Source organism: Drosophila arizonae, chromosome 3 (assembly GCF_054131065.1).
Source record: "Drosophila arizonae isolate 15081-1271.41 chromosome 3, UAZ_ARI_1.0, whole genome shotgun sequence".
NCBI classification, from domain to species: domain Eukaryota; kingdom Metazoa; phylum Arthropoda; class Insecta; order Diptera; family Drosophilidae; genus Drosophila; species Drosophila arizonae.
In genome coordinates, this window is record NC_142923.1 from 20,447,753 (window position 1) to 20,473,580 (window position 25,828).

At 38.3% G+C, this 25,828-nt stretch overlaps 3 protein-coding genes across 10 annotated transcripts in view; 1 reads left to right on the top strand and 2 right to left on the bottom strand.

The window, feature by feature from the left end:
- Window positions 1–8,777, bottom strand: part of Ance-3 (angiotensin-converting enzyme Ance-3) — a 66,794-nt gene extending 58,017 nt beyond the window's left edge. The window contains exons 1-8 of one of the 6 annotated variants that reach the window (XM_089463868.1): window positions 8,506–8,777; window positions 6,893–7,042; window positions 6,294–6,830; window positions 5,212–5,370; window positions 4,900–5,140; window positions 4,113–4,837; window positions 3,945–4,048; window positions 3,781–3,879 (exon numbers count right to left, since the gene is read on the bottom strand). In XM_089463868.1, coding sequence (XP_089319994.1) covers window positions 3,781–3,879; window positions 3,945–4,048; window positions 4,113–4,837; window positions 4,900–5,140; window positions 5,212–5,370; window positions 6,294–6,830; window positions 6,893–7,042; window positions 8,506–8,511 — 2,021 coding nt within the window. In that variant the 5' untranslated portion in view covers window positions 8,512–8,777. Of the gene's footprint in view, window positions 1–3,780; window positions 3,880–3,944; window positions 4,049–4,112; window positions 4,838–4,899; window positions 5,141–5,211; window positions 5,371–6,293; window positions 6,831–6,892; window positions 7,815–7,984; window positions 8,132–8,505 lie in introns of those variants that run through there. The other 5 variants (XM_089463867.1, XM_018003458.2, XM_089463864.1 and 2 more) reach the window with 5 other exon arrangements.
- Window positions 8,778–11,805: 3,028 nt separating this feature from the next.
- Ance (Angiotensin converting enzyme) lies at window positions 11,806–18,233 on the bottom strand. The gene is made up of 8 exons (XM_018001701.2): window positions 18,095–18,233; window positions 14,736–14,791; window positions 14,126–14,672; window positions 13,078–13,441; window positions 12,452–13,018; window positions 12,252–12,392; window positions 12,009–12,181; window positions 11,806–11,926 (listed from the first exon to the last, which is right to left on the bottom strand). Exons 2-8 carry the CDS (start codon window positions 14,775–14,777, stop codon window positions 11,910–11,912), a joined length of 1,851 nt encoding a protein of 616 aa, XP_017857190.1. The 5' UTR covers window positions 14,778–14,791; window positions 18,095–18,233; the 3' UTR covers window positions 11,806–11,909.
- Window positions 18,234–18,735: 502 nt separating this feature from the next.
- Window positions 18,736–25,140, top strand: Smg5 (Smg5 nonsense mediated mRNA decay factor). 3 transcript variants are annotated; one of them, XM_089463855.1, is made up of 8 exons: window positions 18,801–18,884; window positions 18,958–19,312; window positions 19,743–19,950; window positions 20,021–20,153; window positions 20,439–21,942; window positions 22,512–23,882; window positions 23,953–24,111; window positions 24,176–25,140. In XM_089463855.1, exons 2-8 carry the CDS (start codon window positions 19,276–19,278, stop codon window positions 24,415–24,417), a joined length of 3,654 nt encoding a protein of 1,217 aa, XP_089319981.1. In that variant the 5' UTR covers window positions 18,801–18,884; window positions 18,958–19,275; the 3' UTR covers window positions 24,418–25,140. The 3 variants fall into 3 exon arrangements, with proteins under 3 accessions (XP_089319982.1, XP_089319981.1, XP_017857180.1); XM_018001691.2 differs by having other exon boundaries at window positions 18,808–18,884; window positions 18,958–19,193; XM_089463856.1 differs by lacking the exon at window positions 18,958–19,312 and having other exon boundaries at window positions 18,736–18,884.
- Window positions 25,141–25,828: the final 688 nt, after the last annotated feature.

Below are 25,828 nucleotides of genomic sequence, written 5' to 3' on the forward strand. Positions count from 1 at the left end.
TATATTATTATAAATATTATATAAATTACATAATTCTTGGAAGAAAATTCTATAATTTCAATACAAATTTAATTTGTTATTGTAGAGTAAAAATAATGTTTATTTTGACTGACAAATCTTTAAAAATAGAATAACCTAATATTCGAAAAATTAAATTTTTTTTTTTTTTTGACTTGATTGATTTCATTAAACATGTCTTAAGTTTGGATTTTCCTCTGCATTTATTCTCCCCAACTATCAGCCAACTGCAACCAAACCTCGCTTAACATAGACCTAACTGTTGCTCAACAGGTTAACGAAATTGTGCATTATAATACACTGCACTGCACTGTTATCAAGTCATTTTGCCTTATACAGCCGTTTGGTTTATCTAATTTTCAAAATGGGGTAAACAGTGCCTGGCATTTATAATTGCATATTCAAAGTGTCTAGCAGCGCCCACTGAGAGGGTGATCAACATGTTTATTATTACATTTGCCACACTATGTTTTTATCATTACGCTTTTTCATGCCACAGCAACGAAAACAGAAACAACAACAGCAACAACAACAACAACAACAGCAACAGCAACAACGACAACTCGCTGACGGCACTCGCGTCCATTTCCTAGCGTTTATTTTGTGGCCAGGCATTACTTTTTATTAGCACCGACCACCGATTTGTGTGTGGTTGTTGTGATACCCTGTAGTCTAAGTAGCCGTCATGGGTATATAGTTTTCAATGAATTATAAGGATTAGGATTAAGCTTAATTAGCTCTAAGATATTCAACCAGAAAATCCAAATTAATATTAAAATTAAAATAAAAGTCTATAAAAATATATTTAAACTATAAACAACTCAAAATTGCAATATAACATCTTTTAAGAAGTTAATCCATTTCATAATTTATTTTTTCATTTTCTTTTTTTTTTTTTTTAATGTACTAAATTTTATTGTTTAATTTTTTTAAGTAACTAAAAATTGATTTGAAAGTAATACGAAATATATAGAAGGACAAAATAATTAACGTAAATATTTATAGAACATCATCTAACCAATAAATTACAGGGTAACTGCTCGTCTTGTTTTTGGCAACTATCAACTTTAAATAAGGCCTGCGGCTGGCATGTCTTTGGCTGTGTTGGCGCTATATATATACACAATTATATGTTTGCATGTATGTATATCTAAAGATTAGGTTTCAATTTGCATTTCGGTTTCATTGAAGCTGCAAAGCTGCTGCAATTTCCAGGCAAACTAAGTGGGCCATAGATTTATCACGTTTTCCTTAGTCGGTTTGTAGGACATGTGCTCCTAACCGATATTTGAGACAAAAGCGCACATGCAAAACGTGTTGTGAAACCAAAGCGAAATGAAAAGTGTTCAGAGATCGTTCAGACATTTAGCTTAAGCCGGACTCTGGCTCCGTGTTATTACCATATTGAGGCTAACTCTCTTGGTGGTTAGTTGTGGATATATCAGTTAGTGGTAGCTTTTGTTTATGTAACTGTAACTCTAACTGTAGCATTTGCAGTTTATGGATTATGCAATAAATAATCAACATACAATAGCCAGTGCCTGCCTGCCTGCCTATTGCTGCTGCTGCTGTTGTTGTTTTGTAATCTTTCGCCTCAATAGAATGGCCAGCAATAAAATCTGGCTAATGGCTTTTTGAGTTAACTCTTTGCGGGCTCACATCAAAATGTTGGCCTATAAAAGATCAAGCTATTTGTATTTGAGCTCTCAGCTAGATTCAAGTAACGACCCAAATCAGATTATTCGGCTAAATGTAAAGGATAAGGCTAAGTAGAGCTACCGATTAATTTGTACAAAGGATGAATGGGGAAATTATAGAAAATTATAAAACTATAAAGAAAATTATAAAACAGGAATATATGTTTAAAAATTCACGTGGATCGAAATTATAAAAATGAAAATAAACTTAAACAAAAATTCGTGAAAAAATGTGAATTAAATACATAAATATAAAAATAAAAACTTGCGAACAATGTATTTAAAAAAAAATAATCGCACAAATAATTAAATAATAAAATATAAAGAATATAATAAAATTTCTTAAATAAAATATAAAAAAAAATTTAATAAAAAAAAGTTATTGATAACTGAAGAAAATTTATTAATTAAAAATTATATATATATATATATTTTTTTTTTTTTGTAACATTTAGTTTATAATTAAAATATGCCAAGCATAGTTATCCATACTATTTATATTTAATATAAATATTTTAATATGTAAAAAATATATGAATATTTGAATATGAAATATTCTGTAGCTCAGCTAAATAATATTTTAAGAATCTATCTATGCTGTTTTGAAGAGCTCCCTTTTACAACCTGCTCAACCTTGAGAGAAGCCCTTTAAAACGTTGACAAATGCCCAACCAGGCCAGCCATGGTGGTTAGCCAAAAAGTAAGTTATGCAACCGCTGCACCACTGTTGGCTGGCTGGCTGGCTGTCTGGCTGTCTGGTGGTTGTCATAATAGTCAACGCCTTGTCTCACATTTAAATGGACGTACAATAAAAGACCATAAAAAATACAAATAAAAAGAAAACAAATGAAAACCGCACAAAGCATTGGCTCCGGCATGGTCAACGCTAATGGGCAGTCATTGACACCGCCATTTTCTTGGGTGGTGCTGCTGGTGGTGCCATCCATTGCACCATGCGGTGTTTCGCTTTTGTGGCACACCGAAAATTTGCATTTGCATGCCCCAGGAAAAATTAGCTGCTTTTTTGTTGTTGTTATTTTCTTGGACTTTGTGGGTCACTCTAGGCCAGACAATCAAACGACCTGCATATACACTATAAAAAAACAACAAGTGGAGCGATATGTGCATGTGTGTGTGTGCTATTTTTCGTAACAGCTACTATTTGTGGCTTTATTTAAATGATGTCAGAGCCAAAGCCAAGCCAGAGCCGCTTTTGGCAGCAGCCATGTGGAAAGTGAATGCGGGAAATATTCGTCGACATGCGAGTTTTTCTTTCTTTCAATCTTTACCGCCCCGCCAATAAACATATGTGAGTGCGTGTGTATGTGTATGCATGTGTATTTGTGTGTGTGTCTTTCTACTGGATTGGTCATTATAAGCCAGTCAGTGGGCCAACTTGTGATGGAGTGCGGGCTAAGAGGGAGCTGCAATGTCTTGGCAATTCGAATATTGCGACGCGTAATCGCCGCCAATTTGACGGAAAATATTTGAAATGTTGTGCGGCTGTCTCTGTGTGTGTGTGTGTAAATTGTAATCGAAAATAACAAAATTAATAACAAGCTTTTGTTTTGTTGCGAGTTTTAATTGCTGCATTTGCGTTATGTGGCAAATTAGATAAGAGAAACGAACAATTCGTGCGGTAATGCAATATTGGCTATATAATCAATGCGTCTCAAATGGAAGGAGGATATGAATGCATAAAGGAATATGCGTAAGAGATTGATTGTTTGAATTTTCAGTGCTAATGAGCTAAGAAACATTGGAGAGTGGAATGTATAGAAATATCAGAAAATACAAATGCTATAAAGCACCCTACAAATTTGGAGAATAATATATATAGATAAAAAGTATATAGAGATATAAAACGGTATACAAATCAGAATAAAATTCCCGGAAGAATTTTTAGAGTATTATAGGAAGCTTGCTAATTAAGCATAATACATATATAAAGAAATATAAATTCCTACTTTTTTAAGAGTAAGTCTTTTAAAGAAAAGCACACATCAATATAAATATAGGCATATGAAATAGTCCTCCAATTTAATATAAATAAAATACTACTCACTTTATGTATGGTATATTTGCAGGTATATGGTATTTGGCACCCACATCAAAATCCATTTCAGAGCGCAAAACAGGCGGCTTTATGCCAGAATATTTTTCGCTGCAAATGAACAAATACATAAATATTAATTAAGTACTGATTAATTATAAACCATAATGTGTTACCGTAAATTCCAATAATGGCAATTCATGACGCGTTTATTCGCATTGCCACTAAACACATCGTAGCGCCAATTGTCCAAAGACAAGGCAAAGGGCAGAAAGGCCACCTACAGAAGAGTGAAATTAAAATATTCATATTATACAATATTCATTGATCATGCACAAACTCACTTTGTCAATAGCCATGGTAAATAGATAATTAATGTCATAGCTCGACTCGTCCAGCGATCGCTGTAGCAGACCCAAAGTTTGCAAATGCTTTGGCGTGGAGACGGACAAGCCGATTGCATCGCCCACAGCCTGATGGAAAGCCGGATTGGCGCCATTGCGAAAGACTTTGGGCAGATGGCGATACTGCAGAAAATATTGTATATGCGCCATCTCATGATGCACACTAACCAAGCTCCGTTGATTGATGTCCGTGCACATCTTAACACGAAAATCGTGACGATTGCAGAAATCCCAGGCAGATGGCTCGCATAGGACACGCCTATCGAGCGGCTGCTCAAACAGTGAATTCCTATAGAATTCCGGTCCCACAGCAGACATATTGATGGACGTGAAAAACTCCTCGGCCAGCTGGAACATCAGCAACGGCGTATAGCCCTGCTCCACCATGCGTGGCGTCACATCGATGAGCTTGCGGCCCGGATACGGTATCAATATGTCCAGCACATTCGACCACGATTGCCCGTACATATTACCCAAAATATGCGAGGGTATGGGTGCAATGCGATTGATACGATCCGGTCCATAGTAATCCCTCAGCTTGCGACGCACATACGAATGCAGACTTTCATAGAGCGGACGTATCTGCTCCCAAACGATGTCCATATCCTGACGGAAATTGCCCGATTCGTAGGCCAAGAACCAATACTCGCCGCCATTGCTGACATCTGTAAAATATGCGGGCTTAACTGCAAACTCTTAAAATATATATATAATCAAATTGAATTACTATTTGCAGCTGCCACATCTTGCATCACATCAATCAATTGCTCGTAGTTATCGCGCATGCCACGGCCCGCCTTGCGATGATACTCCACCCATGTATGCTGCAGTTCATCCCAATCCCTGCTCTTAGCCATAATATCCTTCAGATGCGGTATATAATGCAAATCGCATTGAAATGGCTGCTGATAAGCGCAAATGCTCGCATCGTTGTACAGGAAGAGCATTTCGTTCAATAAGCGATTGTACTGTGGAGTAAATTAGATTATTTATGGATTATTCAATTATATTTTGATTTTGATATACAGGGAAAACTTACTCTGTCCAAAACGTCCAGGGATAGCGAATTGGGTCCCACTTCAGATTGCAGCATTAGCTGTCTATATAAACGACGATCAAATATGAGATCCTTGTTAATACGCTTCGATTGCTCGGCCGTTATGCGCTGGTACTCCACATAGCGCTGTTGAGCGTTGAGCTGAGAGAAAATATTTATGAAAATATAAAATTAATATAATTAAAATCGCCCTGCCGATATTTAAAATTTTACGAAAATATGGAAATAAAATGTCTGCAATTAATCGAATATTTGTGAATCGAAAGATAGCATAAAATAAAGTCCCGAATTCCCACAGGTGTACTAGAGATAACTAACAATTAAAAGTTAGATAAGACTTGAAAAAATAAAAATATATATGTTAACTCTTTTTTTTTTTAATTTTATTTACTTTTGTGTTGTGTTTCGAAACCTCTTGAAATTCGTAATACAAAGAGAAATTTATTGTCAGGTAAACTAACGAAATGGGTTTTGTAGACAATAAACACAAGAAAAAGTTTATTCAACAAAATTTTATATTCAGCTTATTTTCAATTAGCAAGGCTTTTATACATTCTCCTCCTCTAATAAAATGAAACACCAGCTGAATATACACTAATACTGAAATAAAAATATATACATATGCATATACACTATATATAAAAACAAACTATTCGAATTTCTTTTGAATCTCTTGAATTTCTGCAAATAAATGTCCACAAAATTCGATTTCGTGTTATCAGCATATATATTTTGAACTAAACAACATCTTTGCTTGAATCACATAAGGTTTTGACACAAAAACGTGCTGTAAAAGTCTCAGAGTGCAATACTTTGACATTGGAAAATTGGCCTGAGAACTTCGCCAGGCAAACGACCTTGACTATGCTGTGTGCTTAACGTGTGTCTGTGTGCGTGAGTAATTCGTTGTGTTAGCCACTTCAAGCAGGCTGCCAAGCTGCATAGACATTCAATCTCAAGCTGTTGTAAGATCGCGTGCCACAGCAACTCGATTTCAACTACAACAACAATTACAATTTCAAGGGTATGTGCTTGTACGTGCATACCCCACTAACAAGACTTACCGCTTCCGTTTGCGTATAGTCATTGACGTTCGTCTCGAAATTCCATTGAGCCGCCACATTGGCGGTGCACTCGAGCGAACCCTTTTGGTCCGTTTCGACTAGCAAATTGCGTAACTTCTCCAGCTCCTGCTGATAGCGACGATCCTGCTGATAGCGCTGACGTTCCTGATAGCCCTGATTCAAGTTGAAGCGATCCTGATTGGATTGATAGGGACTCTGAAAGCGATTGCGATCATTGCCCACAAATTCCACATTGCCATTATTCACATATGGATCATTCAGATTGTTGTAGTTGACATTAGCATTTGGATTGGGATTATAGACATTGTAGTTCGGCTGATCGTTAAAGTTGCCATAGTTGCGCTCGGTGCTGCTCGATGTTGGTCCATAATTGTGATTCGCATAGCGATTATCTTGGCCACGATTCCCCTGCTGATCCGCACTGAAGGGTGAATCATCGGCGCGATCACTGAAATTCAATCGAGGTGTGGGATAGGCGTACCCCAATCGCATGCGCTCATCATAGGTCTGACCGTACTGCAAATGAGATCGATTAGAGATGGATTCATCAATTAATGCAAAAATGCTTAATTACTCACCCTAAAGTCATCCAGCCCATCATCGATGCTGGTCCCGCCTTCATTCTCCGCATAGGGCGGTCCATAGCGCTGACTGCGATCGCGATCTGCTCTCAGCTGGGCGGGAGTCGTTGCCACGTTGGGCGTGTAGCCGTTGTAGAAAATCTCCGGCTGTGGTGTGGGCAAATTCAGTTGAGGATTAGCAAGACCCGTGCTCCACAGTGTGGAGCATATGATAAAGAGACAATGCCACATATTCGTTTATCATGCAATGCGATCTATATATGTACTATATATAAAGTTGATATTTAACACACTTTCAAGGTCAGCGTACACTGCTTATTAAAATCTTTCACAAGCAATTAACAATTTTAATTACAGTTCGCTTGACAATATCTTAAAGGCATAAATAGCTCATGCGGGCTATATATAAAATAGCTGATCACGCGAAGAATGAATACTTTATGGGGAACAAAGCAGTTTAAATAGCTGCATTTAGGATTATCATGGTGCTTGACCTTGAAAAAATAGACAGATTTGATTTTTTCGCGTGGAAAACGAGAATATTTTTATTTTAATTATTTTTTATTTTAAAAATATTTTTGATTATATATATTTTTAAGATTGTAATCCTTTTTCTATGTTCCGCTGCTCGATATTTAATTATTTAATATAATATTGAAGCATTTTTTTTTTATTTTTCTTTTTAAAGCTTTTTATATTTTTCAATGTATTTTTATGTATTATTCTTTTTTATTTAATTATTTATTGACTTTTTAGTATTATATATGTCGACATTTTGTTTTTTCTATTCACTTTTTATTTCCATTTTTAATTCATATTTTCACACAGCTTTTTGGATTTCTTATATTTTATTATTATTTATTTTTTTTTTAATGAAAATCTGTTGAAATATTTTTATTTTTCTTATTGTGGTTAAAAACTGGTAACAAAAATACAAACAAAGCAGTTTTTTTTAAGGGATTATTAAAAATAACTATTTTCACAAAAACACATATTCTGAATCACTCTTGACATCAGATCTCTGAGAGAATAACAAATGATCAGATTTAGATTTCACTTCTATGCATATTAAGATATAAATTGCAATACTTTTCGTAAGTTGCGTTTAGGGATAGCACTATTTTCTATTTTTGAGGTCACTCTCTGTTTCGGAATATTTCGGAGCCCGTACACCCACGTAACGTCACGTAACGCGTCTAAAACTCTACTGACTTGAGTGTAAGAATTTTTTTTCGAAATTACTTTGCAACTTTTTTTTCTGTGTTATTTTGTTTGTGACTCGAAAATGAATTCAAATTTCAACGAAGCGACGTCGCAGTTGCAATCCGCGTCGCAGTCGGCGTCGCAGCTGACTCTACCTGCGATGTTCCCTACATGTTGTGTGAGATAAACGCAATTAGCACTGCTACTGCGATAGCTGAGCAGTTGACGTCGCAGTTAACGACAGCAATAACAACAACAATCAAATCAGCCATAAGCTTGGGAACACAATAGGCAACAAGTTAAAGTGTCTATGTGTGTGTGTGCATGTAAATGTTTCTGCATGCATGTTTGCAATTATAAGGGAGGGTGAGGGCATGTTAAACGAATATACGAATACATATACTTACATACATATATACATACGAGCTTACAACTCCGAGTACTAATCAGTTAAAAAAAAAGGTTTAGCCGCATAATTATGGCGAGTGTGAGAAAGTACTCAGGTTATAAAATGAATGACTCGTTCATTTTAGGCGGCACCCACTCAAAAGTCGACACTATACAATTTTAGTAAATGTATAGGCATTTGATATATAAAATTTACACTTTTTGTCTGTCAACAATTCAAAAGCCATTTAATTGCGTTTTAATTTCGCGCACGCACAGAAGTGTGACCGATTTGCGCTCATTAAAGAATACCAAGCCAAAAGAAGATTCTGCAATTGATCAAGTATCGATACCAATCATCGAGCATAACAAGCATAAGTGAATGCAAGTGTTAACTTTTATTTGGTGCTTTTTTTTATTCTATCTAATTTGACTACTCGATAATTAAAAATAAAATAGCCAAACATAAAAACTAGCAAAATGCATTAAAGTAAAGTAAAGTAATTTAATGCTTGTTTATATGGCCGCAGTCGACGTCGCCGTCGCTGCTGCAGTCAGTGCGCGTCTAACTGAAAATGCAAAAACGCCTCACTTTGCGGCCCGTGGAATGTCACTCTTGACCTAGGCGCATGTGAAAAAGTGTTTTGACTCATCGTGCGACGAGAGTGGGGGGCGTATGCATGCAAGTGTGTGTGTGTAAAATTAATGCTTGCAGCGAAGATCAATTGTGGAGATTCAGCGAGAGAGAGAAGGTGCTAACTAAAGGGGTGATATGAGTAAGACTGATTGATGATTTGATTGCCCCAATGGCATACAAATAAACAGGTAAGCATAATATTATATATAAATAAATGCATATATATATATGTAAATTAATGTGTATGTATATGAATCACGGTGTAATTAGTTCGGGATCTCTAGTTTCTTTCCATAGAAATGAGCTCATAAATAGTCACTCATACATTTGCAGTCTGGAACATGTCAGAGCTTTGTTAAAATACCCTGTAGAAGGTAATGGACATTGAAAGGTAGATATGCAAATTTATGTATTTTATTGTCAATCTAATTTCTTTTCCCATTTAATTGTGGATAGAATAGTATGTACAGTATTATTAACTTATTTCAGGATATTTTTTAGTCATTTATTTCGATTTGCTAAAATGGGCAACTGTGCAGGTAATTTTCACGTTGGATACATTTCCCCAACTTGCTATTAAACTTAATTGGCTGCATGTCAAGATAATATCTAAAAAAAAAAAAAAAAAAAAAAGCGTTAAGAGTATAGTAATTGCCTTAGAGACGAATGTACGCAGTATTTCGTAGTCGGACATTCGTCAGATATAATGCTGTCGTTCAGGATAACACTTTTATCTTAGGCTATCAAAGTATTCAGAACCATATCTCGGAGACAGTTATATAGGGTATTTGGTAGTCAAACATTTGCTTGGATTACTGCAGTTCAAGGTCGCATCTAAAGTACTTCAAGTGATCTTATGTGATATATGTGTCTATCTAGTCAAACCTTAAGTACACACTTATTGTGAATATGTTATATAGCTCGAGACAGCTGGCTGCTAAGCGTGGGAAAATAATTATAATTAAGAGATATCTGTTACTAATTGATCCATGCACTTCTATGAATAATCTTAAAGCTAACAATGTTTTTATTAACTATTTACTTTATTCCAATTATCAGTTGAGCGCGCAGTCATCATAAAGAATTGCATTTTAATTATAGTGGGTTTTTTGCTTAATTTGTATGTTTAGAAGTTTTCCGGTTTTCCTCTCAGTTATTTGCAAATTTAAACTAATTGAATTTGTGAATAGAACAAAGTTAATTTACTTTCGACTTAACTAACTGATCTAATCTATTCGCTAATTTCATAAGATGTTGTAGATTATGAAGTCAATCATTACGCGAGTGTTGCACCCAGCGAAAATTAAGTGAATATTATACGTTTTATTTCTATCTATATCTAAGCTAGAATATTATTCAATCCAGTCAAAACTGAATATTGCATACTTTTCGCGGCAGCATGAAAGCGAATTTCCTAGCACATACGTTTAGGCAAAAATTAATGTTTAGCCAAATAATAATAACAGCCTCCAAATAAGTAAAAAATATTCGAATTAAATTTTTATATGACTTAAGTCAAACAGAGTGGTGCGCTTCACTTGTGTACTGAACGAAGTCCAAAGAACCACTGAGGGCAGCAGGCAAACATGAAATGAAATGTTATTTACAGAGGGATACAGAAAGAGAGAGAGAGAGAGAGTAGAGTGGGCATTATCCGCAAAGCCTTTGATCCCTATTGCGACAAGTGTTTATTCTCAGAGTGGGCAATGGCTATGGCTATCCATGTATGTGTGAAACGCAGCACAAGCAAAAAACTATTATCCGAAGACTGATGTTTAGATTAATGCTCGGCTATCCGCTTGACAGCAGAGCCGCTGTCGCTGTTGGACTCGGCTATCCCATTGCACTTTCGTGTTTGATTCCGCTTTGAGTGAACAATATCCCATTTTTATGTATTGATCCCATTGTTGTGAGTAAACCAGCCCTAAATTCGCATTTACATATGCTGCCATCTTCAGTAAAGTGTGTGTGTGAGAGAGTGAAAGAGTCGATTGAAGCTTTAACACGAGCCAAAAACGCAGAGGTCTTTCTACAGTTGATAGTATAGGTAATTTCTCTGCTCTCCATTTGCGCTTTGGTATTTGATCTCGCTTTGAGCTGAATCTTTGTCGTGTGTGAGTGAGACGGCTGAAGAGCGTATGTTGAGGGTATGGGAAATAGCTGGGCTCTCTATGTGTGCTTTCGTATTTGATCCAGCCTTGACTCGGCAGCAGAGTGGAGTAAATAGCTCAGCTCGGACAATATGTATGTATGTGTAACTAACTGGCTCGGCGTGAGAGTCGGTAATCCATTTACGCTCCTATTTTCGATGTAATCGATACATAAACATATATCGCAAATCGAATTGATTGGCCGGTTTGCCTGTGTTGAGAGAGCCGGCAGCCGAGTGGCTGTTACTGTAGCTGCTGAGAGTGTGGGCTATTACTTGGCTATTTATTCACTTATGTGTATGTTTGTGGAATGTAGTGTAAGTTGAGGGCATCCGCTGAAAGCCCTAATTCCCACAACATCTATCACTTTGCCTCGCTTTACTTACTTAAAGTGTTCTTTCAGCATTACTTTCACATTCTCCTATTCCCAACACGATATTTACAGTTACAGCGCTGCAAATTAACAGCATTGAGCATTGATTTGTAATTATTATTTCTTGCTCTAGTTCCGTTAAAATAAGTCAAGACACGAGTTTTGTGTTTTAAATGGCTCTTTAATACTTCACATAATCAATGTTTGTGACGAACTTGTTGAAGCGAAAAAATTTTGGGAATTACCCAGAGGAGACATCGAAAACTAGGCAGAGACACATTCTGTGAATGGAAAAAGAGAGCAAAGGGTTTAAATAGTGACTGAAAATAATCTATATAGACTAGCAGTCCAAGGGAAACTTACTATCTGACGCTGTCCAGCCAATATGCACATTGTTCTTGATGTTCTCCGCCTCAAGCCAGACGCGCAGAGGCTCAAAGTATTCGGCTATGGCCTTGCCAGACATGATGCGCTCGCCGTTGAAGGCTTCCAGTGCATCCGGCCAGGGCTTAGAAGCGCCCAGCGAGAGCATATTACTACATAAATGGAAAATAATAAAATGGGTAACTCTCTAAGACCCTTCCTTCAGTGCTCAAATATACTCACTGGAAAGCAGCGCCCGCTTCTACACTGCCGTAGATATCGCAGTTATCCAAAGGCAAGGCCGGATTCTTAGGATCGTACTGACCGGCCTTGATGCAAGCCGACTTGTAGAATTGGAATTGAATGATGAACGAAACCAGGTACCTATATAAGCAAATAACTTGTTTCAACTCTAATAAAAAAACTTCCCTAAGTTCCCTTACCTTAGGTACTCCACATCTGCTGATATATGATATTTGGCGGGCGCATCAAAATCTTTCTCGGTGCGCACTACAGGCGGCTCGATGCCAGAGTACTCCTCGCGCAGCTTCCAGAATGCACAATTCCATTTGGACTTGTCCACCTCGCCGCGGAACAGCGACCAACGGTACTTGTCCATTGTGAAAGCGAACGGCAGGAATACGATCTTATCGAGCGCCGTCAAGAACAACTGATTGATGCGCGCCTCCTCGTCGAGCACAAAGTTGTGCAGCAGGTTGATCTTCTCCAGATGCTTTGGTGTCGATACCGATAGTGAGAGGACATCTCCAACAGCTTCATGGAAACCAGGATTGGCGCCAGTGCGATAGACAAATGGCAAATGCTGATATTGCAGGAAGTATTGGATGTGTCCCAACTCATGGTGCACGGTAAAGAGTTGGCTCTGCGTCACTTGGGTGCACTGCTTGATCCGCACATCGTTCTGCAAATAGAAGTCCCAGGCGCTGGCATGGCAGACCAAATCGCGGCCATCAGTGGGCTTCTCTATGATCGATTTGTCCCAGAATTCTCTGCACGAGTGAGATCCTTCAATTAGATAAGTTCAAGTAATGGAGAAGTGTGCACTTACTGCGGAAGCTTGGTCAGATTCATGGAGGTAAAGAAATCGTCGCCCATTTGGAACATCTTGAGTGGCGTGTAGCCCTGCTTCACCATCTCGGCGGTGACGTCCACAAGGGGCTTGTCCGGGAACGGCGAGACCAGGTCTGCTATGTCCGACCATTGCTGTGCCCACATATTGCCTAGGAGATGCATTGGCAGCGGTCCCTTCTCGGGCACAACTGCATCGCCGTAGTGTTGCCTCAGGCGATAGCGCACATAGCCATGGACCTGTTCATAGAGCGGACGAATTTCGGCAAAGATATCCTCCAGCTGCTTCTCAAAAGTTTCGTCCTCATACTCATCAAGCCAGACCTCAGCGCCAGAGGTAAAGTCTATTGAAGAAGGGGGAATCATTAGTAACTATTAAGTGAGAATTGAAGATAAAAGGTTAATCTCTATTTTATATCTATGTATCTATGTACCTATGTATGTAATTATATATCTATGTATCTATGTATCTTGTATCTTGTATGTTGTATCTATGTATCTTGTATCTTGTATCTTGTATCTTGTATCTTGTATCTTGTATCTTGTATCTTGTATCTTGAATCTTTTATCTAATATCTAATATCTTGTATGTTGAATCTTGTATCTTGTATCTTGAATCTTGAATCTTGAATCTTGTATATTGTATATTGTATATTGTATATTGTATATTGTATATTGTATATTGTATATTGTATATTGTATATTGTATATTGTATATTGTATATTATATCTTTTATCATCTTGTATCTTGTATTTAAGTATCTACGTATTTTAGTATCTTGTATTTAAGTATCTACGTATTTTAGTATCTTGTCTAATATCTACGTATCTTTCATTTATGTATCTTGTATCTTTTGTCTTATTTATCTTATACTATATTTTTATTGTATTTTGTTTCTTGTAGTCTGCCTCTTTGTATCTACGTTGATCATTTTACTTTTTACTTGTACATATCATCTATCTTATACCGTTCAATGTCTCTCACCTACTATCTACCATGTACCATCTATTATCTACATCCTACTTACTGTTCAGTTTGGCCGCCTTCGTATTCAATTCGACGTAACGTTCGAATTGTGGTCGAACCGCTGTGCCGGCCTTTGCATAGAACTGTACCCAATAGTGCTTAAGTTCCTCGGGATCGCGACTCTTGGTAATCACCTCTTCAATCTCTGGCTCAAGCGAGAGATCACATTTGGTGTTATCTTTGTAATCGCACACTTTGACCTTTGCGAAATTGGACTCCATTGAGGAGACTGCCTCCAGGAACTCGGCATAGTCTGCTTCAGGCAGAGCAGCGTATCCCAATTTCGAGAGAGATTTGAATTGGCGTTTGATATCCTCGTTCTGATAGCTGCGCCAATTGAACTTCCGTATATCGACGGATACCTCTTTCATGAATTTGGCCAGTTCGGCTGATACCTCGTTCTTCCTCTTCTCGTTCTCCTCATTGATATTGGAGCCGTAGGCCCAAGAGGCCTCCGTTTCGATATTAGTACGCCTTGCCAGCTCCTTGTTCAGATTCTCCAGATATTCTTTGGCCTGGATTTCCTCCTTGACCAGGGCATGCGTTAGCTGCAAATGAGTGTTGCTAATAATACTGAAAATTTACAACTTGAGCAGTGTTGGTTAACGTACCGAAAGCATAGCCACTAGGGCTACGCATATTAGCTTCATCATTCCAAAATTCTTCGCTGCAATTAGAAAGCACAATTGTTTTCGAATTTAGATCAGGCCATTAATTTATTTGAATTGAACACAGCCACCCAGCTGACGCTGATCGTGTCTCTATATTCACACATGTATATATATATTGTTTCTATCGTTAAAGGCGGGGAAGTTGGCAAAGGAAGTGTCTCTCAGCTTAATTGATTAAGATGTCGTTAAATTTTGACCCTGACCTTCTGGCCTACAAGTCAGCCTATATATAGAATGATAATGCTTTTTTTTTTCGCTTTACAAAATTACACTCGGGAAAAAAAAGGCCCATTATTAGAGTAAATTTAATCTTTATCTTTCAAGTATCTTTCAAGTAAACGTATTGATATTTGATTTTCTAGCTAGAATTTTCGACTCAGATGAACATGGCATTTAAAGTGCAAATGTTTTTCTCTCAGTGTAGAGTACATTTTCGATGATTAATATGACAAAAATGTTTTACTTAGTCTTCTCTATATTTACTATACAATCCATATTTTTTCTTGCAGTGTACTTTTTGCATGTTTTTCTAAATTAATATATTCGATAAACTAAACAAATAAAAAGTATTTAGTTTTATAAATTTGATCTATTCATTACTTATATTATTCATATATATTTCATTTTATACAATTTCTACTATGAAGAATTATAGATTTATATAGATTTTTCATTCTTTTCATCATAATATCTACATTTTTCTAAATGGACATTTATTAGAAAACATTTTTGCGCACAGTTGCACAATCATTTATAGTTGGTATAGATAATACCGAATGATTATTGCTAGATAAGCAGCTAATACCTCGCAACAATTATAGAGCTTACTATTTGTAGTCGATAAGATTTTCGAACTGATATAGAGAATTTTGAACGTATAGCTCATAATACTTGTTCATATAGTGAAAAGTGAGTATATTAGTTTTGGCTGATTTACAGTTGGAAGTTAATGACTTGAGAATCGGAATATTTATACAGGGTGCTGCTAGAAATAGTGGGAAGTACTAAAAAAAATGCTATTCACATAAGTCTAAATTCAGATACATATATACAATATATTTGATATCTAAAGACATAGGTGTTAATTAATTTTTTGCAAATCTCTTTTCTATTTTTTGAACGGGGCATATGAGTATCAATAGATATAGCTCAGTTAAATAAACTTAATGCGGCTTATATATGCAGGCCCTTTAGATATTGTTGCTGATCTGTGCTAGAGATTGAAGCGAAGTTTCATATTGTATTAATTATATGTACACATCTATTATAATTATAAATTCAATTCAATTTATCGACCCAAAATTTTTATCATATCCTCTTCGGAGCGTTGAAAATTACAAATATTATATATCCAACAAAATTTGAAAGCCTATCATTAACAAGTTTTATAGCTCAACTGTCCCCAGCTATAAATCTAACAAATATTGTGATCCGCCCAGGGGGAAGTGTTAGAATCATAAAAATATTGCACCCAATTGCAAAGTTCTTATATTATCCAATCAACTTATCTGCGCTCTCATACAAATCAAAGTTGATTTACGTACCTTATTTTTCGTGTTCATGATTATATTAATACATATAATAGATGTATAAATTTCTTATTAATGATATATGCATGTATATATATTCATTTCTATTTACATTTGATTTAAAAATATTGATATTAATATAAATTGGAAATAAAATTAGGTTCTGTTTAAAAACCAGTTTAGAAAGCCGTTTTAATTATTTGCATAAATAATTGAAGTCAAATTAAGATATATATCGTTTTTAAATGAATATTATTTTTGGATACATGTGTAATAAGCACAGATAATCAATGATTCAGGCGGAAAAGACATTAATATAGCCAATCAATCAGTCAGTGAATTAATAAACCAATCAGTCATTGGAAGACGCATACAGTCAATCAATCAGTCAATTGAATACATCAATCAGTCATTGGAAACAATCAATCAATAATATATTTATATATTAAAGCAATTAATTAATAATTAATCAGTAAATTTGATATATGTAATATAGTCTATCAATCATTCATTAACAACAATCAATCAAGCATATATTTATGTATTTACCGAGCTAATCACTTAGTCAATAAATCTGTCAGTCATACAAAGTTATATACCTACCTCGCGCAACGGTCAATTGATTTTACTTGGAAAATTACAAATGTTTACACAATGATGGAACCTCAGATAAAGTTATTTGAAGTGGAGAAATGTAAACGTTAGTTCTTTGCTTTTTATGGCTTTAATCCTCTAGATGATTAGAGAAGAAATGCAATGTATCTGTGAAATATTTCCACGCTATATAAACAGACGCTGATAAGCTCTACAAACTATCGGCTGGGAAAATAAAAATCAACAATAACAACGCCGGTTTATGTAAGTTCCATCAGATCTCGATAAGATTTCTAGATTATGTTAGAAAGTGAAATAGCTGTAGTTACGACGGATCGATTATCTGGATTATACATATTTATAATGGGCATATACTCTATGTATATATGTATATATATATATACCTATAAATTTATACTTTGTAACTAACCAAAACGAATGTCGAGTCATTCTAGCGAAACTGTTTAAATTAGAAGCGCAATTTAATAGAGGCCAGTTTATGTCAGAGTAACGATTTTTTCTAGTTCTTGAAATACTTTTTTCCTTAGAAAATTATAAAATAGATTTTTTTAAATAAATATTCAAGTTTCATTAAATTTATAATTTAATCCGTACTATCTGCATATTTTCATATCTATTTAAATATGTATGTATATGATTTTAACACCATAAATCTGCGTAGGTTCCAAAATTCCATTCGGCTGAATAAGTAAGTTAAATTATAAACAATATAAGCATTTATATATTTACTAAAAATTTAGATTTTTAAAAACATTTGATAGTACTCCGAAACCACTTAAAATATATACATGTACATGTGTACATACATATATGTATATTCATATATGTATATTTTAATTAATACATATTTTTGCCAAAATAATATATTACTTTAATCGTTTTATTTTTCTGAATCCATCTTTTCACTTAGGAATACTACAAGGTCGGAAGCCAAATGGTAATGCAAAATACAAATCTGTTAATCTATAGCTATAAATCCATAGCTCTATATGTCTAATTTGTTATACATACTCCTTAACTTGATAATTTTCGAGCTAATTAATTAACCTACTTGACTTAAATACTGTGATACAAACTCATTGATCAAATAAGCTATATACAATACATACATACATATAAACGTTCACAATTATATATGATAGACTAAACACTTACATTTGATAATTAATGCCGATTATTAACGCCCGATCGCAGACGAACTTGAGCGAGTCGCACACGAATCGAAACTAAAAATGTTTGAATGCCAAGGCGTGAGTTTTATACGTAGAATACAAGGTGTGAGAGAGGGTCTTGGTCAGTCGAGAGCGGGGTAATTGCCAGAGGTTCGATGCTCGAGGTAGTCGATCTCGGGTCGATCGTCGCAGCTCGGGCGACATAGAGGCGCTAAGCGAGACGTGACCAGAGCTAATCGCTGCTAGCGTCGGGCGAGTTAGGCTTCAGCTGGCCGATAAAAAGAATATAATAATAAAAGCCGATTCAATATTTATTGGACTTAATGCTTGAAGAGCCGTACCTAAGCTGTTTGCATGCTCATTAAGATGCCTGACACTTCTCTTTTAATTGACAGGCAAAAGGAAAAAATACAATGAAAGGTGATAAATTGTGATCGTATAGACGGTAGACGGTAAAAGGTCGTAAAAAGAAACTTACTCCTTACGCACACTTTTGTGCATAAACAGCGAAATATTTTACAGAAAAAACGTAGATACACAGATTTTTTACTTCACATTTGTTGAATATCAAAAAAATTTAACGCGCACATTTTGAAAAGCACGCGCCGTCAACAGCTATTGCTCACGATAATCGATAACAGCCGTGCGCGCAGCCATCGATAAAACTTTCACGCGCACTTTTCAGCACTGTGTCAATTGTCGAACATATGGTACAATTACACGTGCGAATAGCTTGAAGAAGCTTAGACATAAGAGAAACGTCTTTAGAAGAGGTATGTGAAATAAAAAAGCAAGAAAAAAAATTAAAGTCGAACCAGTCAGCCTTGATATATTTTGTTTGCATAGCTCACACAAACATTTTACGTCGAAACACTTAGTAGTCGAGCTACACAACAAACATTTACACCATCACCACCACAAACCAGCCACAGCAGTGAACCAGTTCGTGAGCCAGAGCGAAACGCACGAGTTTTCTGGCGTGCTTGAACGTGCATGCGCCACTTTGTTGTTCAACAAAGAAGAAAAAGCAACGCAAAACGTGAACTGTGCACAATTTTAAAACAATATAAAAACTGATAAAGGTAATTAATATAAAGCATTTTGCCACAGTTATCAGCAAGCAATCAACAGCTGGATGTGCTGTAATTGGAACAACAACGCAAAATGCGTGAAAGTGCCGGACAAAATTTCACGAATTGTGGTAAAAGTGAATTTTTTTTTTTTTGCATAGAAAATGCCAGAGCAGCAGCAGCAACAGCAGCCAGCCAGTCGCAGTTTAATTGATTATTCAATACGAAATACATGCACACATATGCGCGAGTGCGTATATATACTTATGTGTGTGTTTGTGTGTCAGCATTTTTACCAATAAAAAACAAGATCATAAAAAATTCAAGCTGCAAATTTCTGTGCAAACAAATTCGTCATCAGCAAAATGAAAAAAAAAAAAAAACCCAAGCTGTGGCGAAAGACGTAGCAGCAAGAAACAGCTGAAAAATTCTCGGCGCTTGTTGCTTTGTTATTGTCGTTTACTGATACATCTGCGTGTATGTGTGTGTGTGCGTGGGTGTGTTGGGTGTATGCATGTACGTGCGTGCTCATGTGTATTTTTATTTATTTCTCTTTTCCAGTGTCTTACACTTTGACCATGGAGTCAACAATTAGTTCCGGCGGCTCAAATGCATCCAGCGAATGCGCCGTCGACGCTGGCGGCGGCGCTGGCTGCAGAAGTCGCTGCCGCAATTTGGATGCTACGCTCTGCGTGGGCAACAATAACAATGGCTTGCTATCGAATAACGGTAATGCGGCCCTCAGTCAGGAGGTTAAAGATTTATATCGGTAAAATAATTGGCATACCTAAAGCAAAAGGAACATTTTAATTATCTCCATTTATTTTTTATTTTGTCAGCGCTTTATATACTGTGTCCAAGCAACTGGACGATGCCAAGCGTAATATACAAAATATTGGACAACTGTTCCATCACGATATCGAAGAGAAACGCGCAAATCTTGTGCAGCTGTGCAAACAAATAATATTTAAGGTAAAATATATATGACTTATTAAAGAATATGTGGCATAAGCTAATTATGGCATATAAGATATATGCATATATCTCGATACACGATGTTCACGAAATCTCTTGTAATTCGATATTAATCGAGCTAATTGTTGGATAAGATATAAGCATATTGAGATAAGAACATGTATATCTCTGATATACAATCATATTAGATATATTGATTTCTCGATATATTGATTACTCTATACTTTTATAAATCGAACCTCATTCAAACTATTTATTTGATGCAATCTCATTGCATTCCAGGACTATCAATCGGTGGGCAAAAAGGTGCGCGAGGTGATGTGGCGTCGCGGCTACTATGAGTTCATAGCTTTTGTGAAGAAGCATATGCATAAGCAAGGCGCCGATAAGGATTGTATGCAGAAACTGGAGCGCTTCCTTTGCGCCGGCATTTTCAATTACAAGCGGCTGTCGGCCAAAATGGAGGAGATCTATGACTTGGACTTGAAATACTTGATTGACTTCTCCATTATAAGCGAAGGCTATATCAGCGATTGTATCAGCGATACGGCAGTCAGCAAAGAGCTGGAACCGTCGCAGGCTGCGGTCGATAAGAGTTTGGAGGCAGTCTCCTTTGCCTTGGATACCATACACTCGTCCCTCTTGAGCCTGGGCGATTTGCATCGCTATTTTCTGGACTTTCGCATCGATAGCCAGCTCAGTTTGAGCATCAGCAAGGAGCAGGTGGCCAAGTATTATCTGGAGGCATTTAAGCTGAACCCAGCCATTGGCATGGCTCAAAATCAACTGGGCACTCTGTATTATGGACAGAATTATGATCTGGACTCGATCTATCACTATTTGTACTCGTTGGTGTGCATCATACCCTTCGAGCTGAGCGAGAACAACCTGAACAAGCTTTTCGCCAGGCACACGGAGTATCTGGAGAAAATGAATCCGGCTAAATTGGAATTTAACATCGAGGATTTCTATGCTCGCTTCTATCTGATTGTCGACATATTCTTCTTCGATAAGGAGGTGCCGGACTTCAATTCCCTTTGCCATTGCGTGCTGATCGACCTGCGCAAGATTCTCTGCGCCCAGCTGCTGCCGGTGCCCGAGCAGAGCATCTTTAAGATCATCTCCATACTGTTCTTCTGCCTGTCCAAGCTGAAGATGATCAATTCACCCAAAGTCTATTCGCTGCACGCCTTCCTCGTGGCCGCCTGCTCCGATCTGATAGACGCCTGCATTGTGAACATTGAGCAAACGATTCTGGCACGCGCCGCAGATAATGAGAGTTTCCAGGCGGAGTACGAGAAACGTTTCCAGGACTTTGATACGACAGTGCGTAAATCGCGTAATGAATACAAGAATTGGCTGGCCGCCGTGGGTGAGTGTGAGCGCAAGGATAAGAAGCTGCTGGCACGACCGCACTCCGCCAAGGACTTCAGCTCCGATTCACGGGATAGCCAACATTCGGCAGATGAGGGTGGCGCCAAGACACAAGAGGCACCCGACACTGACAAACTGGGCGGCACGGAACCCATCTCCACACGCTCCAGCGACGAGGCCAAAGAGAGTGATCTAAAGACCCCCCTCTCCTGCAAGAGCAAGCGTCGTGGCATGCGACTGCGTCGACGTCGTCGTAAAATTGCCCAGTCCGACGATAGTTCGTGCTACGACAGCGAGAGCGACATGGACACCGATTTCTACAGCGACGAGGAGGACTACACAGATCTGAGCTCCAATTTCGATACCGATTTCAGTGACATTGATGCCGCCGAGCATGATGAGGCGCCAGCAGGTGAGTAATAAAAGAAAGGTGACTGTGTGAGGCCGGTTTGTAGCCGAGAGAGCAATAGAAGGCTTATAGACTAGGTAGATAAAGATGAAACGACACACAGGCAGATGTAGGGATTAGTGGGCAGGCGAAAAGCGAAAAAATGGAAAAACCTAGAGGAAGGTAGACGACGAATAGGGGAATAGGCAGCTATACATCAAGATAACCTTGGAAAGAGATGTGTAGCCATCGCCCATCGAACTGAAGGATGAAGACCTTGATTCCTTTTCCATATTCATGCTCTCTCTAAGTCAGATGGAAAAACTAGGCCAGGGGAATAATAAGTGACCTGATCGACAGAAAGGTGCAAATATTTGCAGCCAGGTGGACAAATTTGTGGACAGGCCAGAAGCCGATAGGAAGACAAGCGCAGAGGAATTACCTGCCACCCAGAAATATGACAAAAATGATCAGGCCGATGGAGGAATAACTAAACTGAAACTCAAACAGAATAGAAAACCGTCCACCGTCCATCGACAGTCCTCTGCGCCTTCCATTGAATTTCCCTATTAATATTCTCTAAATGCCCGCAGCGGACTATGTTAAAAAGGAGCGTACTCCTCGTCAAGCCGCCGGTGCGAATGTCTACTCGGACAACGAGGATGTGGTCATTGAGGAGGAGCGTCTTATCTATCCCGATGAAATGGAACGTCGTCCCGTCTCCCAAGAAGTGGACTCCGAGGAGTTGCTCCGCAGCTTCGAAGTGCTGCAATTGAATTTCAAGAGTGCTGAGGACAATCAAACAGCTGCGGCCGATGAGCCGGCAGCCAATGTCGGAGGCGAAACTTGTGCACCTCCTCTGACCATTACGGAGCCGCCGAAGAAACTGGTCTATCGCAACAAGTATACGAAGATCAATCCGAATATCATAATCGATTGTCTGCACAATGAACCAACAATTCGGGCTTTGAAGATGCTCTTCGACTGGCTGCGCATTAATCCAGAGATTCTGATTGGCTGCTATCACTCGAATCCGGAATTCGTGCACAAGATAATGAAACTGCTGAACTACTGCAACATTGATATATTCACTCGGAAAGTCTACTTCGAGCGGGACCTCTTGACCACGAGCAATGTGCGCGAGGCGCTCGTCGATCTGTTCGATGTGCGGGCGAATGTGCCGCTGAGTGAGGACTTTGCGTTCAAGAACTTTGACATATTCCAGAGCACACAGATAACACTCGACTGGGAGACGATCATTCGGGAGCGTGTCACGCCCCAGGAGGAGTCGATATTGCGCATATTCAAGATGGTTGATTTTGGTTTCTTCATTTGCAAGCAGAAGAAGTTCAATTATCGCTTCTGCGTGAAGACGCGTCGCTTCACCGAGAACCAGAAGAAGAAGCGCGAGGAGAAGAAGGGCGGCGGCTCGCGTCGCCGTGAACGACGCACGGCACCGAAGACAACACGCAAGCGGAACGAGGGACGCACTCGTCGCTATTCGGATCGCAAGAATGGCATCGTGCGCAAGAGCTACACGAGCAACGAGGAGAAGGATACGGTGGAGGAGTGCCGCAAGCTGCCGCGCAAGGGCTATCTGCGCAATCGCAATGCAGAGAAGGCCGCCGCCTTGCTGGCCAGCGCCACGGGCACCTCTGTGGCCGGTGGCACCTCCGCCTCAGCGTCGACCACGACAAACAGCGTCATCGAGAAGCTGAATTTACAGTCGAGCAGCGGCGCCGACGAGGAACGCTCCGAGGCGATGACCAAGAAGTGTGAAATTATGGGCAAACTCTGGCTGCAGAACGAGGTGGAAACCCTGGAGGAGGAGCTGCGCGATAGCACCAGCCATGTGGTCATGTCACCGTTTGTTGTGGTCGATGCCAAAGCTCTGACCGAGTACAATGGCATTGTCAAGTCCTTGGTAAGGACCAAGAAGTGTATTGTGCTGATACCCAATGCGGGTGAGTGGCTTAAAGTTTTATATTTACAACAAACAACAAATCAGCTAATGCTTTGTATTTTCTTTTCCAGTTTTAAACGAACTGGATGAACTGAAGAAGCGCAGCGAGAATGTGCGTCATGTCATACGCTGGCTGGAGCAGGAGTTCAAGCACGGCAATCGCCATCTGCGCGCACAGCGCGACAATGAAAGCCAGCCGCTTTCACTGCTCAAGATATCACGCAAGATGGGTTAGTCATTTGTTAATCTGAAGCTCAAATTTCAGTACTAATTGCTCGCAATCTCCATATATAGATCGCGATGCATCGGTTTTCCTGCAGATCGCCCAGTTTTGCAATCACCTGGTGACCAATCATGCCGATCCGCATGTGAGTGAGCTGCAGAAGAACGTGGTCACCTATCTATCCGGGGACAATTTGCACGAGAAGAATCGCCAACAGCAGAACTTTAGCTATACGGGCATTCTTGATTCGATTCCCGTGCGTTATGCGCAAATCCAAAGCTTCTATGCCAAGTTCAAGGCTAACAAAAAATGAGTGAGCCGGAGCGGACGCTAGGTGGCAAATGCATGGCAAAAAACAGCAGATGCAAATTAATTAAAATGCAAGGATGTGCATAGCGTGTGTTCACTGTACAACCACAACAAAACGACATGGAGTTCCAAGTTTACGAAAAGTTTCTCTCTCAGACGCGGCCCAAGTGGGGGCAACAAAAAAACGGCAAACAAACCAGACCAGCAGAAAAAAATAATATGATAACAAAACGAAAAGTCAATCAAACAAAAAAAAAAATCATAAAAAAATATCCAGCAGCAGCGGCAACGGCAGCGGCAGGTGGTTAGCTTCTTCGTTGATTGTTGTTTGTTGTTTGCAGTTGTTGTTGTTGTTCATCATGTTGTTTCTTTAAAAGTAATTCAAACCAGCAGCAGCAGTAGCAGCAGCAGCAGCAGCATCAGCAGCAGCAGCATCTAGAGCTGCAGCAGCAACAACAACAGCTGCAACAACCATTGCACAATGGGATCCCGTAGCTCAGCAGCGGCAGCATTTTCGTGGAGTTTGCTTGTTGTATTAGACAGAAAACCAGAAAAAATGTTGAATGCAAAAAAAAGAAAACAAAAACCTAAAAAAAAAAATGAGATCAAGAAATCATAAATCGTTTACTTTCAACTCAAACGGCGACGACCCTCAGCTAACCCAAACGGCCAACAATCTTACAAAAATGGAAAAAAAAAAAATTAAATTAAAAAAAAAAAAAAAAAATCATATAGAAATTGTTCATGATTCAAGTTTAACCCATTCAAGAAGATTAAGCAACAGAAAACAAATTTAAGGACCCCTCCCGAGATTAGGCCCAAGGAAATGGGGATTTAGGATGCTTGCACGGAGCCTCGTTTCAAATGCAGAGCATCGTATGTAACTCCTTTGATTTAACGTATGATAGATCGCGTTTCTAATTGTGAATTCCCCCTAGTAACGCCCTCCTCCTCCTACTGAAACCCCCTCGCAAAACGCAAAAGGCAACTATATATACATAACAATGTATATATAAGTATATTTATGCGTGGCAATGCATATTTAGTATTTTGAAGCTATGGTCAATCTAGGGTGAGCTTCACTCAAGCGCCCCGGAACCTTTGTTAGTTTGTTTGAATCCCTCTTCAAGTTCACCGTTCCCTCCTCTCCCACAATGGAGTATTCGGTTGTCATCTAAGCCCATCCCAATTACAATTTATATAACAAGCATATATAACGAATAATCTTTAAAATTGATAACAAGCATAAATTCAATTGTCGGACAAACGTGTGCAAACTACATAGTAAATAAAATATGAGAAAGTATTAAAATCTATTTACTTACACGTATTTCAAACCAATTTCGAACATACTTTAAAATATGTCACGAAATAATGAAAACTATGTATCTCTCTGTTTTAAATGAAATAAAGAT